General features: G+C 34.5%; 1 protein-coding gene across 1 annotated transcript; it reads right to left on the bottom strand.

Annotated features, from left to right (window-relative positions):
• Window positions 1-7,080: 7,080 nt before the first annotated feature.
• Window positions 7,081-10,962, bottom strand: LOC107767134 (abscisic acid receptor PYL3). Its single transcript, XM_016586058.2, has 3 exons — window positions 10,655-10,962; window positions 9,372-9,587; window positions 7,081-7,771 (listed from the first exon to the last, which is right to left on the bottom strand). The coding sequence occupies exons 1-3, from the start codon at window positions 10,781-10,783 to the stop codon at window positions 7,553-7,555; spliced, it is 564 nt and encodes a 187-aa protein (XP_016441544.1). The 5' UTR covers window positions 10,784-10,962; the 3' UTR covers window positions 7,081-7,552.
• Between the last annotated feature and the right edge of the window lie 3,403 nt (window positions 10,963-14,365).

The raw sequence follows: 14,365 nt of genomic DNA, 5'->3' as shown, positions 1-14,365 counted from the left end.
GGGGACGGCGTCGTTTGGTCTCATTCAGAGACTGGGTCGACCCGGGTTGTGAGAGAAGCTTGGGACCGTTGGATCAATGGAGATGTACGGCTTAGATCGACATGCCTGAAATAGCGCCGTTTCAACTATGCAGGGGCTAAACTGGGTCGTTCGATCAGTTTGATCAACGACTCAGATTTGAGACGCCAATACGACATCGTTTGGGGTTATCTGAGACCAGGAAATGGACTGGGTCATACATTGGTATTGATTTGGGCCAAATTTCATTTTAAACTTTTGGCCCAATCCGAGTTTTCTTCATTTTTTCATTCTTTTCTTCTTCTTTTATTAACAAAAATTCTACATTAAATTGTGAAATCAAAATTAACCTTACAATATATTAATCAACCCTAAACAACAATTAATACACAAGTTAAAATATTTAATTAAAAATAAAATCACACGATGGAACATTTAAATGACAAAAAATAGACTAAATGCATATTTTTGTGATTTTCCTCTTTTAAAACCAAATTATGGTTTAATTAATTCCTAAATGCACATTCCACGTATTTTTAATTAATTACAACAAGATAAACATTTATGGACAAAATAATTATCAAAAATGTCACGCAAATTCTCAAAATTGTGCATAAGGAAAATTTTATTTTATTTTTTGATTTCTTTTGGAGTAGTTTTCGTGAAGCAAAAATCACGTGCTCACAGAGTGAGGAACTTTTTATTAGTTCGATCGGTGATGAAATTAATTTAAATCGATCTGAAATAGTGGTGGATAATATTTTTGCATATAATGTTGCACTTAATATTATACAAGATAGTGAGGATCTTGAACCTCGATCTGTCGAAGAATGTCGACAAAGATCTGATTGGCCAAAATGGCAAGAGGCAATTCAATCGGAATTAAAGTCACTTGCTAAAAGAGAGGTCTTTAGACCAGTAGTCCAAACATCTGCTGGTATAAAACCAGTTGGTCATAAATGGGGTTTTGTGCAAAAAAGGAATGATAAAAATGAAGTTGAAAGATACAAAGCTCGCCTTGTTGCACAAGGATTCTCACAACGACCTGAAGTTGATTTTGATGAAACATATTCACCTGTTATGGATGCCATAACATTTCGATATCTCATCCGTTTAGCACTGCATGAAAAGCTTGAAATACATCTAATGGATGTAGTTACAACTTATTTGTACGGTTCACTTGATAATGAAATTTATATGAAAATTCCTGAAGGATTTAAAATGCCTGAAGCGAATTCAAAATCTCAGGAAATTTATTCAATTAGATTATAAAGATCTTTGTACGGTTTAAAGCAATCTGGGCGCATGTGGTATAATCACCTTAGTGAATATTTGCTGGAGGGTTACATAAATGATGTTATTTGTCTATATATTTTTATAAAGAAAATGGCATCACAATTTGTTATACTTGTTGTTTATGTTGATGACATAAATCTTGTTGGAACTCCAGAAGAGCTCCAAAAGGCAATTGAATATCTTAAGAAAGAATTTGAAATGAAAGATCTTGGAAAGACAAAACTTTGTCTTGGTCTGCAAATTGAACATTTAGCAGACGGGATCTTTATCCATCAATCTGCCTGTACAGAAAGGATCTTAAAAAGCTTTTACATGGACAAAGCGCACATACTGAGTACACCAATGGTTGTTCGATCACTTGAAGTGAATAAGGATTTGTACCGACCTCCAGAAGAGGACAAGGAACTCCTTGGTCCCGAAGTACCCTATCTCAGTGCAATTGGTGCATTAATGTATCTTGCTAATGCTACAAGGCCTGACATAACATTTTTTGTTAATTTACTAGCAAGATATAGTTCTTCTCCTACACGGAGACATTGGAACGGGATTAAGCATATATTGCGATATTTAAAGGGAACTCTTGATATGAGCTTGTTTTATGCTAACAAAGATAGTGCATATCTTGTTGGTTATGCAGATGCAAGTTATTTATCTGATCCCCATAAAGCTCGATCTCAAACCGGGTACGTATTTACATATGGAGGTACTGTTATATCACGGCGCTCCACAAGGCAATCTATTGTTGCTACTTCTTCAAATCACGCTGAGATAATAGCTATTCATGAAGCAAGTAGGGATTGCGTATGGTTGAGATCAATAATTCATTTTATTCGAGAAAAATGTGATTTGGAATGTGAGAAAAGACCCACAATTTTATACGAAGACAATGCTGCATGCATAGCCCAATTGAAGGGAGGATTTATAAAAGGAGATATAATGAAGCACATTTCACCAATATTATTCTACACACACGATCTACTGAAAAATGGTGACATTGATGTGCAACAAATCCGTTCAAGTGATAATCCAGCAGATTTATTCACTAAATTTTTGCCAACTTTAACTTTTGAGAAGATGGTATACAAGATTGGAATGCGGAGACTCAAATATTTAAAACAAGATTTTCATCAGGGGGATTAAAATACGCGATGCACTCTTTTTTTCTTACTAAGGATTTTTCCATGAGGTTTTCCTTATAAGGGTTTTAATGAGGCACATAGCAATGCGTATTATTAAATATGTGTACTTTTTTTCCTTCACTAGGATTTTTTCCCACGTGGTTTTTCCTAGTAAGGTTTTAATGAGACACATTATCTTTTAATGAACATCCAAGGGGGAGTGTTATAAATATATTATATTATGGATGTTCATTTAGTACTCCATTATAAATAAACTTCCTGAAGAAGCTTATCCATATGGGACTCCGCCGTAAATATATTTATCTATTTAGTACTCTATTTCGGTACCCGGTTATGAAAAAATATTACCCCCGGTATAAGATTATCCATACCGTGTATAATAAGCTTATCCTTTCGATACTCCGTTATGGATAAACATTATCCCTGGTAGAAGATTATCCATACCAGGTACAATGAGCTTATCCTTTTAGTACTCCGTTATGGATAATCATTACCCCTAGTAGAAGATTATCTATAGTGGGTACAATGAGCTTATCCATTCAGTACTCCGTTATGGATAAACATTGCTTTCAGTAAAGATTGTCCATCTCGGGTATAATAGCAGCTTACACATCAGCTTGTAGTAGCAGCTTACACAGCAACTTGCAGTAGCAGCTTACACAGCAGCTTCCTTTCTTCTATAAATAAAAGAGATTTCAGTTCATTATGTACATCAGTTTGAATTCGAATAATATATCAGTTTCTCTCTATACTTGTCTTTACTTTATAGTCTTTATTTTATAACAGGATGTATAATGTTTTTTTCTTTTTGATTATAAAAGTGTCCCGAGTAAGTTTGCAATATTTTAATTATTTCACTAAATATATCTTGGAGGAATTTTAATAAAGCGAGCTTGTATCATGTGTTCAGATGCATAATATGTCAAAAATAAAATGATCTTGAGAGTCGAACTCAAGACGGTCTAACCAATTGAATTACAAGAGCTTTTGCTTTTTTGTTTCCGTTCAGAACAATCGATCTTTTATTTCATGGATTTGATATAAAACTCAAATATAGCTACGAATGTTAATTTCTGAAAGTATACGAACAATAAATACAATGTACATGCTTGATGTGTCGCGTAATTTTTCCTATATTCTGTCAGACCACAAGTAACTCACTTATCAGGACGTGGTCAATGGGCGATTAATTTTCCCTTATTTGATTGGTGAGTGAAAAACATTTTCTGAAAATATTTTCTAGTGTTTGGTTAGAGGGTAAAATATAATTTTTTTATGCTACTCTTCTCAACTCATCTTCAAAATCCCCGTGTTTCCGGTACCCCACCCCCTTCCCCCTCCAACACTCTATTTTCTTCAAGAATTTAACTATTTTTTCAAAATTCACACAAACCCAAAGAAATTAGTGTGCTACTTTACTTTTTTCACACAAGAACAACGTTGAAATTTGAGCTCGATAACTAAAAAGAAAATATATATTTTTTGTTGAAAAAAAAATATTCTTTCTACAACATGAAAAGAAATTACTCATTTTGTTGGATGAAAGAAAATATTTCTACATGATGAAAAGAAAGTATTCGTTTTGTTGAAATAAAAGAAAATACTTTTCTACATCATGAAAAGAAACTATTCTTAATAATATTTCGTTTTAGGGTGGGCGAGGTTGGGGTGCAAGGCTGGCTCTAACCTTATGTGGAGTAAGGCGTGTGCCTCAGGCCCCAAATTTAGGGAGTCCCAATTTTTAAAAATAATGGGTTCATAGATATTTACAAAATAATATTTAGGATTTTTTATACACAAACCTAGAGTTTTTAATATAAAGGAAAGAATTTTTTTTAGATATATAAATAAAATAATACTTTGACTTACTTAAAAATGTGTAAATGAATAGTTTTTATAACTTTTACTTTTTTTATTTTTTATTCCTTCATTAAAAAGTTTGCTCTCTCTTCATTAATATGTCCAAGTCAATCTTTCATTTTTTCCAATCTCTTCATATTTCAGAAAATCCTACATATTTTTTGTGTTTCTCTTTGATATTCTTACTCACTTCTTTCTCCAAGATTTCATTGTTTTAAGTGTTCACAATACTTTTAAGCTTCCAATAGTTTTATACTTCTATTGCTTTGTAAAATCTTATCTAGAATCAACAATATCTTAATAAAGATTAGATAGAATGACTATATTACCAATCGAGCAAGAATTATTAGAGAAAATCGATTATAAAAAAATTATCAACAACTTTATATCTCAAAAAGTTAGAAGAATAGACTTCAAATAAAAACATATCTTATAACTTTCTTTTAAAAGTTTAGGCCTCATATTAAACTTTGGTTTTAGGCCCCATGTATGGTTGACTTGCCCCTGTTGGGGTGGGTAGGGTGTGGTGGGGGTAGGGGTTGGAGTGGGTGGGGTAGGGGTGGGATGGATGGGGTGAGGCGGGGTTGGTGAGGATGGGAAATAAGGTGGAGAATGTTGACAAAAAGTTTTGGAAAATATTTTCACTTCTTTTGATAGGGAAAACATTTTTCTCCAATTGGAAGAAAATGATTTCATGAGAAAAATATTTTCCAAAACATTTAGGTCAACCAAACATGGATCAATTAAAAATTATTTTATGAAAAATATTTTCCTATACCAAACACACCCTTAATGACACCCATTAGTAAAAGATGTCTCAACCACTGATCCCACCGCATTCATGCTTAATATATACATACAGTTGAATTTTACTTAAATGAAAATGTTATAATTCAGAAATAGTGATAGACATATGTCTTGAGCCCATCTCTGTTCATAGCATCAATAATCAATAAATAAAACCAACTGAAAGACCAAGTTAAGAGTCATAACTGCACTTGTTGGTTGGCAGCTAAATACCATGTGCCCTGGCTTTGTCGCATTGAACCCAAGCCAGCTCACTTTATGCAAAATGGACTCCACCATCTTCTAGTTTTTTCTTTTGTAATCGCGCTATTCGGGTGAGTTTACGTGCACCTCAATTATTCCTATAAAGCATCGATTATCGTCTACCAGCATAAGTATAGAATAAATCTATCCACCAAATTTAAACAGATTAAATAAAATTACCTAGTAAGAGTATTTCTTTTTGTTCCTTTTTCTTATTTCTGGCTTTTTATATATACTCAAGTCTCAACCTGTATATGACTACTTCCAAAAGTTCAATATAGTATTATTATCTTACCCATTAAAGCATAGATTCACAGCTTTACGTAAAAGCTTTCGCAACTAGTAGTACTAGAAGATATTGCTGACATGAAGAATAAAGCTCTTAAGCCAAACCATTCCCCCCAAAGCCAGTGGCCACACCCATCAACTAAAGTTAGTTCCCCACTAAATCACTAATTCTCCACTTCAAAAAGTTCAATGATTCTACTATAGTTGATACCATATTCTGTCCATTTGAAATGGTCTAATCTTAGCCAATATATCTCAGCCAAATAAAGGAAAATGGGTTGCTTTTTGTATCTTTTTCTAAAGATGGTATAACAGTTATTTAATTTTCTTGAGCCGAGGGTCTATCAGAAATAGTCTTTCTACTCCTCCGGAGTAGGGGTAATGTTTGCGTACACAGTAACCTTCCCAAACCCCGCTTGTGATATTCCACTGGGTTGTTGTTGATGTTGGTATAGTAGTTATTTATTAGTATCTCTTTATCTTTTTAGTTTATTTTTTGTTTCATTTGGGAGGAATCTGGGAAAAGAGAATTCCAGTCAATTAGAGCCTTTGAACTGTTGAATAGTAGTATTTTCTTATTCCTGATTCTTTATTATTAAATGTTGTGTCATTTGCTCTTATTACATTATTGTTGCTTTTGTGCGCTACTTTATTTTCACTGTTCCTTGAATCGATGGTCTATCGGAAACAACCTCTCTACCTTCACAAGGTAGAGATAAGGTCTGCGTACACATTAGCCTCTCCAGACCCCACCTGTGGGATTACACTGTATGTTTTGTTGTTGTTGAACTGTTGAATAGCAATATGCATATCTTTTTAGATATTTTTTCATAACAATAATATTCGCACCAGTTTGCAGTTTGACACCAAACAATTTCAGCGAATGCCTGCTACCTCGCACCATTACATATATCGGGTACCTTTGGGAGGAATCTGGGAAAAGAGAATTCTAGTCAATAAGAGCCTTTGAACTATTGAAGAGCACTATTTTCTTATTCTTGGTTCTTTATTATTATATGTTGTCATTTGCTCCTATTGCATTGTTATTGTCACTGTGCACTACTTTATTTTCGCCGTTCCTTGAGCCGAGGGTCTATCGAAAACAACTTCTCTACCTTTACAAGGTAGAGATAAGGTCTGCATACACATTAGCCTCCCAGACCCCACCTGTGGGATTACACTGGATTTTTTATTGTTGTTGAACTGTTGAATAGCAATATGCATCTCTTTTTAGATATTTTTTCATAACGATAATATTCGAACCAGCTTGCAGTCTGACACCAGACACGAACCAGTTTGCAGTCTGACACCAGACAATTTCAGCAAATGCCTGCTACCTCGCACCATCACATGTATCGGGTATCTTTGCCCACCAAATATTGGGGTCCATTCTTAAGAACAAATTAGGCTCAAGAGAAGACAGATAGTGTGAGGCAAAGGAGATAATATAACATTCAGAAAGGATAAAGGAGAGTGTAGTATACAACAAAAAGCAAAAGCACACTATTTCTAGTACTTATTAACACACCAAAATCTCAAAGATACACAAGCATATAGAATGCAGTGCCATAACCCCACAGTTTTTGATCTTATAACAACAAGAAGCACATTCCTGAGCATAGATATTTACAATCCAAGCTCAATACAGTCACACTGCCCACAAACACTATAGCTGGTTCTTTACATTATGAAATAGCCCGTCGTAAGAATAAACCAGTTGCATGTTACAAACTGCGGTGACCTTATAGCCGATTAAAAGGAAGCATGTATATATATATACTACTGAGATCGAGAAGGGACTAGCATAAAACCAGTCACTCTACTCGTCTTCTAATCAAATACCTTTCATGCTTTAGCAAAATGATCGATGTCCAGACACCCGCATATGCAGAAAGTGTAAACTACATTCTGTCAATAGGCTCCATATGGCCCTGCACGGCTAAGCGCTCTGACACATCAGCTAGTGATTTGAGGTTACACCGGATCAGGGCCTCGACAAAGTAGCATGTTTCGTCTTTAGTATTCCCATCTGGAACATCTACCACAAATGACTCTATTACCATTGTTCCAGGCCTTCCATCAATGACCTCCGGGTGAACAGTGATAATCGATGAGTAGTTCTGCAAGTTATGTGGAGAAACATTAAAGCAGTCATCAGACCAATGAAATACCAGATGTTAAGTGCAATAGTTCCATTCCCAAACACAGTACCAGTGAGAATGATACATCTCCCACCCCGCACGAATGGATACAGGAAGAGACATTATAAAGAAATTTCCAATGATTTTCCTCATCCTCTCGGATTTGTAATACATATAAAGTCACACAGATCAGAAAGGAAGTTATGAATTGATAGAAGTGATCATTTAAACCAAGCCTATGACAACTTCCTACTTTTCTTGCTTTTACTTACCAAAGCATTCACAACACATTTGAATAATGGGCTTAAGAATCGAAAGTGGACAGCGAACAAACAGACACAAGAAAGAAAATGATAGATAACAAAATAAATGAAAATACAACAAGAAAAAGGTTAGAAATAAGTAGAGAGCTTAAGAAATTAACTACTCCTGTAGAAGCTCAGTTGTTGGGACTTCATGATAGACTCTCAGAGGGTAAAGTTAACGAAACATCCTTATGAACTTATGCTTAGCAGCTTTCTTTTTGCTTCTCATCATTCCATAGAGCAAATAGTTGGGTTTCCAGTTTTCATCTTACACATTTTGATTAAAACATGGTGAAATCTTGTTTCTGGCTACTATATGATCCTAAATCCCGTGCCATATTCTCATTGTATGTCTGAATCTACACTTCTTTAATACAAAGCAAAGAAGATAACTCTTCTTAGCACAGACGAATGCTGCCCTCCCCTGCACTATTCCACCTAATAAAAGAAGAGTAATGGAGCATTTCGAGATGCTAAGGTACTTCCACGCTACACACAGTTTGTGAGATCAAACTGCAATATACTTCAAAACTGCTAAGGAGTACCTACTCTCTCTCAACTGGAGAACAGTAACAAGCAGCTTCTATGTGATATTCAAACATGAAAAACCTGAGAATGCACTCGTGTTAATTAAGACGAACACTGAAAAAGATCACCAACAAAATTCTCGCTTATCTGCATTTGAACCTTGACATATAACCCGCCAGATATAAGTATCATGACAGCTTCTGTTCAAGTTAAAGAAATGCTTATGATTTTGTTTATTTGAAATACTCCAAAAAAAACTACTGTCAGGGGGCGGCTTTGAACCATTTAACAGAGAAAAGTTAACTCAAAGATCAGACTCTTGTGACTTGAGACAAGTTTTAAAAAGCTCTCAACACCTAAGCTTGAGAAAGTACTTGGTGTGATTAGATAAAAGTAGCAAGAATCCAAGAACATTGAAATCTTTCACAGAAACGCGAAGCAAGAACCACTCACTTCTGCAAACCAGAAAAAGCAATGAAGAAAAAAATAACTAAACTTCGGGCAGTAACACAAAGATGCAAGATGGCTGGAGAAACTTAGTTTACTGCCACCGAAAATACATCAGATTCTGTATTCCTACTTTTAGGAAAATGAAACTTCAATTAGAAGCTCAGAATATGTTATCTCAAAAAAGTTGCCAGTACATATAAATGTTTATTTTCCTTTTTAACAAGTTTGCACACGCATATAAATAAGCATCTAACAAGTCAATTAACATATCAAATGAGAAGATAAAATATTCATACCCTAAGCCTGTGATCTCCACCGACAATCTTTACACCAAAGATGTGTTCCTCGTCATTTAGAAGCTCTAACCTCTCCTTACTTGTGGTTGCCGGGAGTCCGGACTTAACATTCACTTCTCTGACACTTCCGATTTCAAGGTCCCCTTGCACGATGCACCTGCTAACAAATGGTTTGTACCTTTGTGGCTGATCGAACCTCCTCACTAATGACCAAACCTATCAAATATACCAAAAACCAGTAAAAAAACATACGCAGTACATCCAGTATCCATGTTCAAATATGATACATGTAAACCATAGAAACCAAAAGAGTAAAACATTTTTCAATCTTATCCAGTTATGGGTTGACAAGACTGAACAGTTCCAAATAAGAACATCAATGTAATTCTTTTTTTTTAATGACTGACAAATCCGTCTGGAGCCTTCCCTTAGGGCCAACCGCAACCTTCGAAACTCGGGGATAATGGGACTGCCCCTCCACCTTTCTCCACTTAAATACCAGAGTTAGTTCGCTTGGCACAGGGCTCGAACCTAAGACACAAGTCTGCCAACCTTTGCCAATTGAGCTAACCCCTAGGGGCAGAACATCAATGTAAGTATGAAATGAAATGATTAAACCTCTTGAATTCATTCAAACTCGCTGTTTTTTTCCTACCAGATAAGCAGCTTAAGATATATTATGTCCAAAGACAAGTTCAAAAGGATATAACTTGTCTCCTAAACTAGCTTCCTTAACAGATAAAGATAGGTGCCTCCCCCTAGCAACCACAACGAAAAAAAAAATCCTTTTCTCTAATCCACAGCTATTTGTGAAAACTGAAATCCTTAATCTATGCTAGGGAAAATAAGTATACAAATTTCAGTATATCAATTCCACCAATAAAGCTCCTTATCTTGTTTGTCTATAATGTAAAGCCAAATCCTAACTAAAAATACTACTTTTGCAAACACCACCAAGTCAAACTAAGCTTCAAAAGTATGGCATACTACAACTGTGTCACAATTCTAAACATAAGTATGAACCAATTATAAAGCAAAAAATAAACCATCAGAGCCTCAATAACAAGTCAATCACATATAGATCTGAGCAAGAAAAGCTTAAAATAAACATAAAAATCAGATCTTTTCTCAATAAACTAAGTTGGGCTAACAAGAAAAGCTCAAATAAGCATAAAAATCAAAACTTTTTTCAATAAATTAAATTGAGCTATCAAAAAAAAGCTAAAATAAACATAAAAATCAAATCTTTTTTTTTTTCAAGAAACTGAGTTGGAATGACTTACAAGATGAACAGGAGCTCTAATATGTTTTACAAGTGAAGAGCTACACTGATTATCTCTAACATCATGTCTATGATGTCTTCTAATGTAATCATCTTCACTACTAATCCTAACGTTCATTATGCTGACCATCGCCGCCGGCAAAAACTAACGGCACCGACAACCTTAGCCTAAAAACAGAAGGTGAAAACGTGGGAAAGTGTGAAAAAATCAGAAGGGTCCAAAAAACAATGCCATTGGTACCTCAAAATGTGTGTGAATGGTCCGAATTTGATAGTGTTTTGTTTTTTAATTTCTTATCCACATCTGTAAGCTCCATTTTTTCTTGATTAAGAATAAGATAATTTTGCAAGTGGGCTTGGTGGGGTAGGTATTCTTTTCTAATTTAATATTGGTCTACATTTGGAAACCTATTTTTTTGACAAAAGTAACCACAACAACAACAACCCAGTATAATCCCACTTAGTAGGGTCTGGGAAGGGTAGTGTGTACGCAGACCTTACCTCTACCCCGGGTAGAGAGGCTGTTTCCAAATAGACCCCCGGCATCATTCCCTCCAAGGACTTCCCACCTTGCTCTTGAGGAGACTCGAACTCACAACCTCTTGGTTGGAAGTGGAGGTTGCTTACCATCAGAGCAATCCCTCTTGACAAAAGTAGATGAATGGAAAAAATTAAATTAATACTACTAGATAAATTGATAACCTAAAAAATATTTTGATTATTTCTTTGAGTACCTACAATTTTCCATAAGTATTGCATGGAAAAAAATTATCTAATATTTTTGTTCTTCAAGATTTTCAATTATGTTTGGTTATAAGAATAAAATTTTAAATAACACATTTGATGTTTGTATATAAATAATCTCTTTATACATCAAAATTATATATGGAGGATTTTTTTAAATGTCTTTAATTTTGCTTGCTTGCCTTTGAAGTTTGAAGTTGACGTTCTATTGGACCTTATCTCTAACTTTTCTGGGTGCAATAAAAAGTTCTAACACTGTATTCTTGTATTATTAATATAGAAAAATAATTCCTGTCATGTGACTGTTGCGTTTAGTGTACTCCCAACATTAGAAATTCAAGGGGAAAAATAGGATAAAACGTCGAATTGGGAAAGGAAAAGGACCCCTAGAACTTAATCATACCTACGTATGCCTTATCCCAAAAGTCAAAAATGCTAACACCGTCCAACAATATAGGCCTATTAATTTGTGTAATACTATTTAATTAGAAATTTTTGTAAAGCATTATCTTTTAGTAGTAATTAGGTATCTATAAATACCATTTGTTATATTACGGGATATAAGATACCTTTTCTGTGGTTATAAGATGTATTTAAGCTATTGTATTCATGAATACAGTAGCAAAAATAGGCGTGAATCAGGGAAGTCCAGCTAATCAGTTGTTGTATTCGAGTGTATTCGACTGTATTCATGGAGTGAAACATGGGATTACAGCTGGACAGATTATTGTATTCGACTGTATTCACGGCGTGAAATAGGGGATTACACTATTTTTAAAACGGAAAGTGAATCAATTAACATAATAGACTCCTAATATAACTCAACAAACTCAATTATAACACACAAATTTTGTATTTTTCAGTTACAAAAAAGATTCTCAATCGCAAAATACAATGAACTAGATAGAATACAAAGGGGTACATTGAAATACAATGAGAAAAAAAGACACTGATACAATGAAATACAACGAGATACATTGAATCACAATAAAAAAAGATAGTGAATACAATGAAATACATAGAAATATAGCGAGATACATTGAAATGCTCTTAAAAAAAGGTAACAGAATCTTCAAATTGCTCAACTCCAAACTTCAGACGACCTATTTTAGTCGATAATTTTCCGACGACCCATCGAATTCCGACCATGATTCCATAAGCAATTTGAATGTATCTCGTTGTATTTGAAGATTCTGTACACTCTGTTTGATTTTGATAAGGACATCACTTGATTACTTGCTACCGTGATTTGTGTGGTAAGCAAATAATGAAATCTATGATTAAGAATTTTGGCGGCTGTGATCATCCAATTAAAACCAAACAATCATTCAATCGGGTGAACTCTAACGTAGCTGAAACTACCACCACAAACGAAGGTCCGAGAAGAATCCAAAACATGGAAAAAGTCGAAACCTATTATTCTTGTCTTGATTCAAGAATCCAACCAAAACCAAAGATGTAACCCACCAAAATTCTCAAAGGTCAATCACACCACAGGCTTCAAATTTCTAAAACCACCAAATTGCAATAAAATTTTAAGGAACTTGCGGTGAATAGCAGGATAAGCCCCATATGCTGTGACTATCACAATCAAAGCTTAAAGAGAGATTTTAGGATCAATAACTTTAGACAAAGAAGTTTCTGAACTGGGTTTCTCTTAACCGGATGCGAGAGCCAGAGCAATTTTTGAAGTGGGCTTTGCACAAATCCGGTGAAATGAGGAGGAGATCGGAAATTCTAATGGGATGGAGAAGAGAATGGGATGTATCAAAGTAGAGAGAGATAGAAAATAGTATAACTGATTAGCGTATTTAATGGTTTAGGGTTAGGAGGTAACCAAAATTAAATATCTTGCTATAAACCTTAAAAGGTATCCATAGAATATAATTTTTTTAAATGGTATTTATTTAAAATAAATAAGATGTTAACCTTTGCTATAGGAGGTAAAAATTCCTTTATAAATTAATTACCAAAATAATTGTGAACAAGCTAAAGCCTGTTATCTCAAAAATAGTAGGACCTACTCAAACGAGCTTTCAACAAGGAAAACGAGCTTCTGACAACACTATAATAGTTCAGGAAATTATTAATCATTTTCGTAAGATGAAAGGGAAAAATAGTTATATGCTTCTAAAATTAGATCTTAAAAAAGCCTTTGACTGTCTAGAATGGTCTTTTATAAAGAAAACTCTTATTTTCTTTAATCTTCCAAACTCTCTTATAGAGTTAATTATGTCTTGCATTACAATTACAAATGTCTCAATACTTGTTAATGGAACATGCACTTCCTATTTCAAGCCTTCGCGAGGCATTCGCCAAGGACATCCATTATCCCCATATCTATTTATCATGTGCATGGAAATGCTTTCCCGCACAATTAATCAATCAGTTGACTATTTCCACTGGCAGCCAATTCGAATCTCCAAACATGGTCATGATATCTCTCATCTCTTATTTGCTGATGATATCATGCTGCTGTCTAAATAACTACCAACAGTTGTCATGCTATCATTGATGTTCTTAACTTCTTCACAAGCATTTCTGGTCAAAAAATTAATTTTGCAAAATCTAAGATTTTCTTTTCACAGAATTGTTCCCTTCCAAACAAAAATTTTGTGTTACAATCTTTTGCAATGAAGGAAGGCCACGCGGTTGGTAAGTATCTAAGTTTTCTAATTTTTAATGGTCGACCCAAAACTGCTGATTTTCAATTCCTCCTCGACAACTTTAAAAATAGGCTCGCGGGATGGAAAACCAATTTCTTAACTATTGCGAGGAGAACCACTCTTATAAAATTTACACTAAACTATCTCCCTAATCATACCATGCAATATATCTTTCTACCGGCCCACATTGTACAAAAAATAGAAAGATACCAAAGAAACTTTCTATGGGGTAATACTGTTAATAGGAAAAAAATTACATTTAATAACTGGAATCAAGTTACCACTTCTACCACACAAGGTGG

This window comes from Nicotiana tabacum, chromosome 1, assembly GCF_000715075.1.
Source record: "Nicotiana tabacum cultivar K326 chromosome 1, ASM71507v2, whole genome shotgun sequence".
NCBI lineage: Eukaryota > Viridiplantae > Streptophyta > Magnoliopsida > Solanales > Solanaceae > Nicotiana > Nicotiana tabacum.
The sequence above is the reverse complement of the archived record's forward strand: the minus strand, read 5'-3'. Positions and strand labels throughout refer to the sequence as shown.

Excerpts from the sequence above, each read along its gene's own strand:
- LOC107767134 (XM_016586058.2), bottom strand. The coding sequence starts at position 10,783 with ATGGTCAGCATAATGAACGTTAGGATTAGTAGTGAAGATGATTACATT. Across the intron at positions 9,588-10,654 it reads TTAGAGCTCCTGTTCATCTT|GTTTGGTCATTAGTGAGGAG; the intron begins GTAAGTCATTCC and ends TATATTTGATAG. Across the intron at positions 7,772-9,371 it reads GTGGAGATCACAGGCTTAGG|AACTACTCATCGATTATCAC; the intron begins GTATGAATATTT and ends CATAACTTGCAG.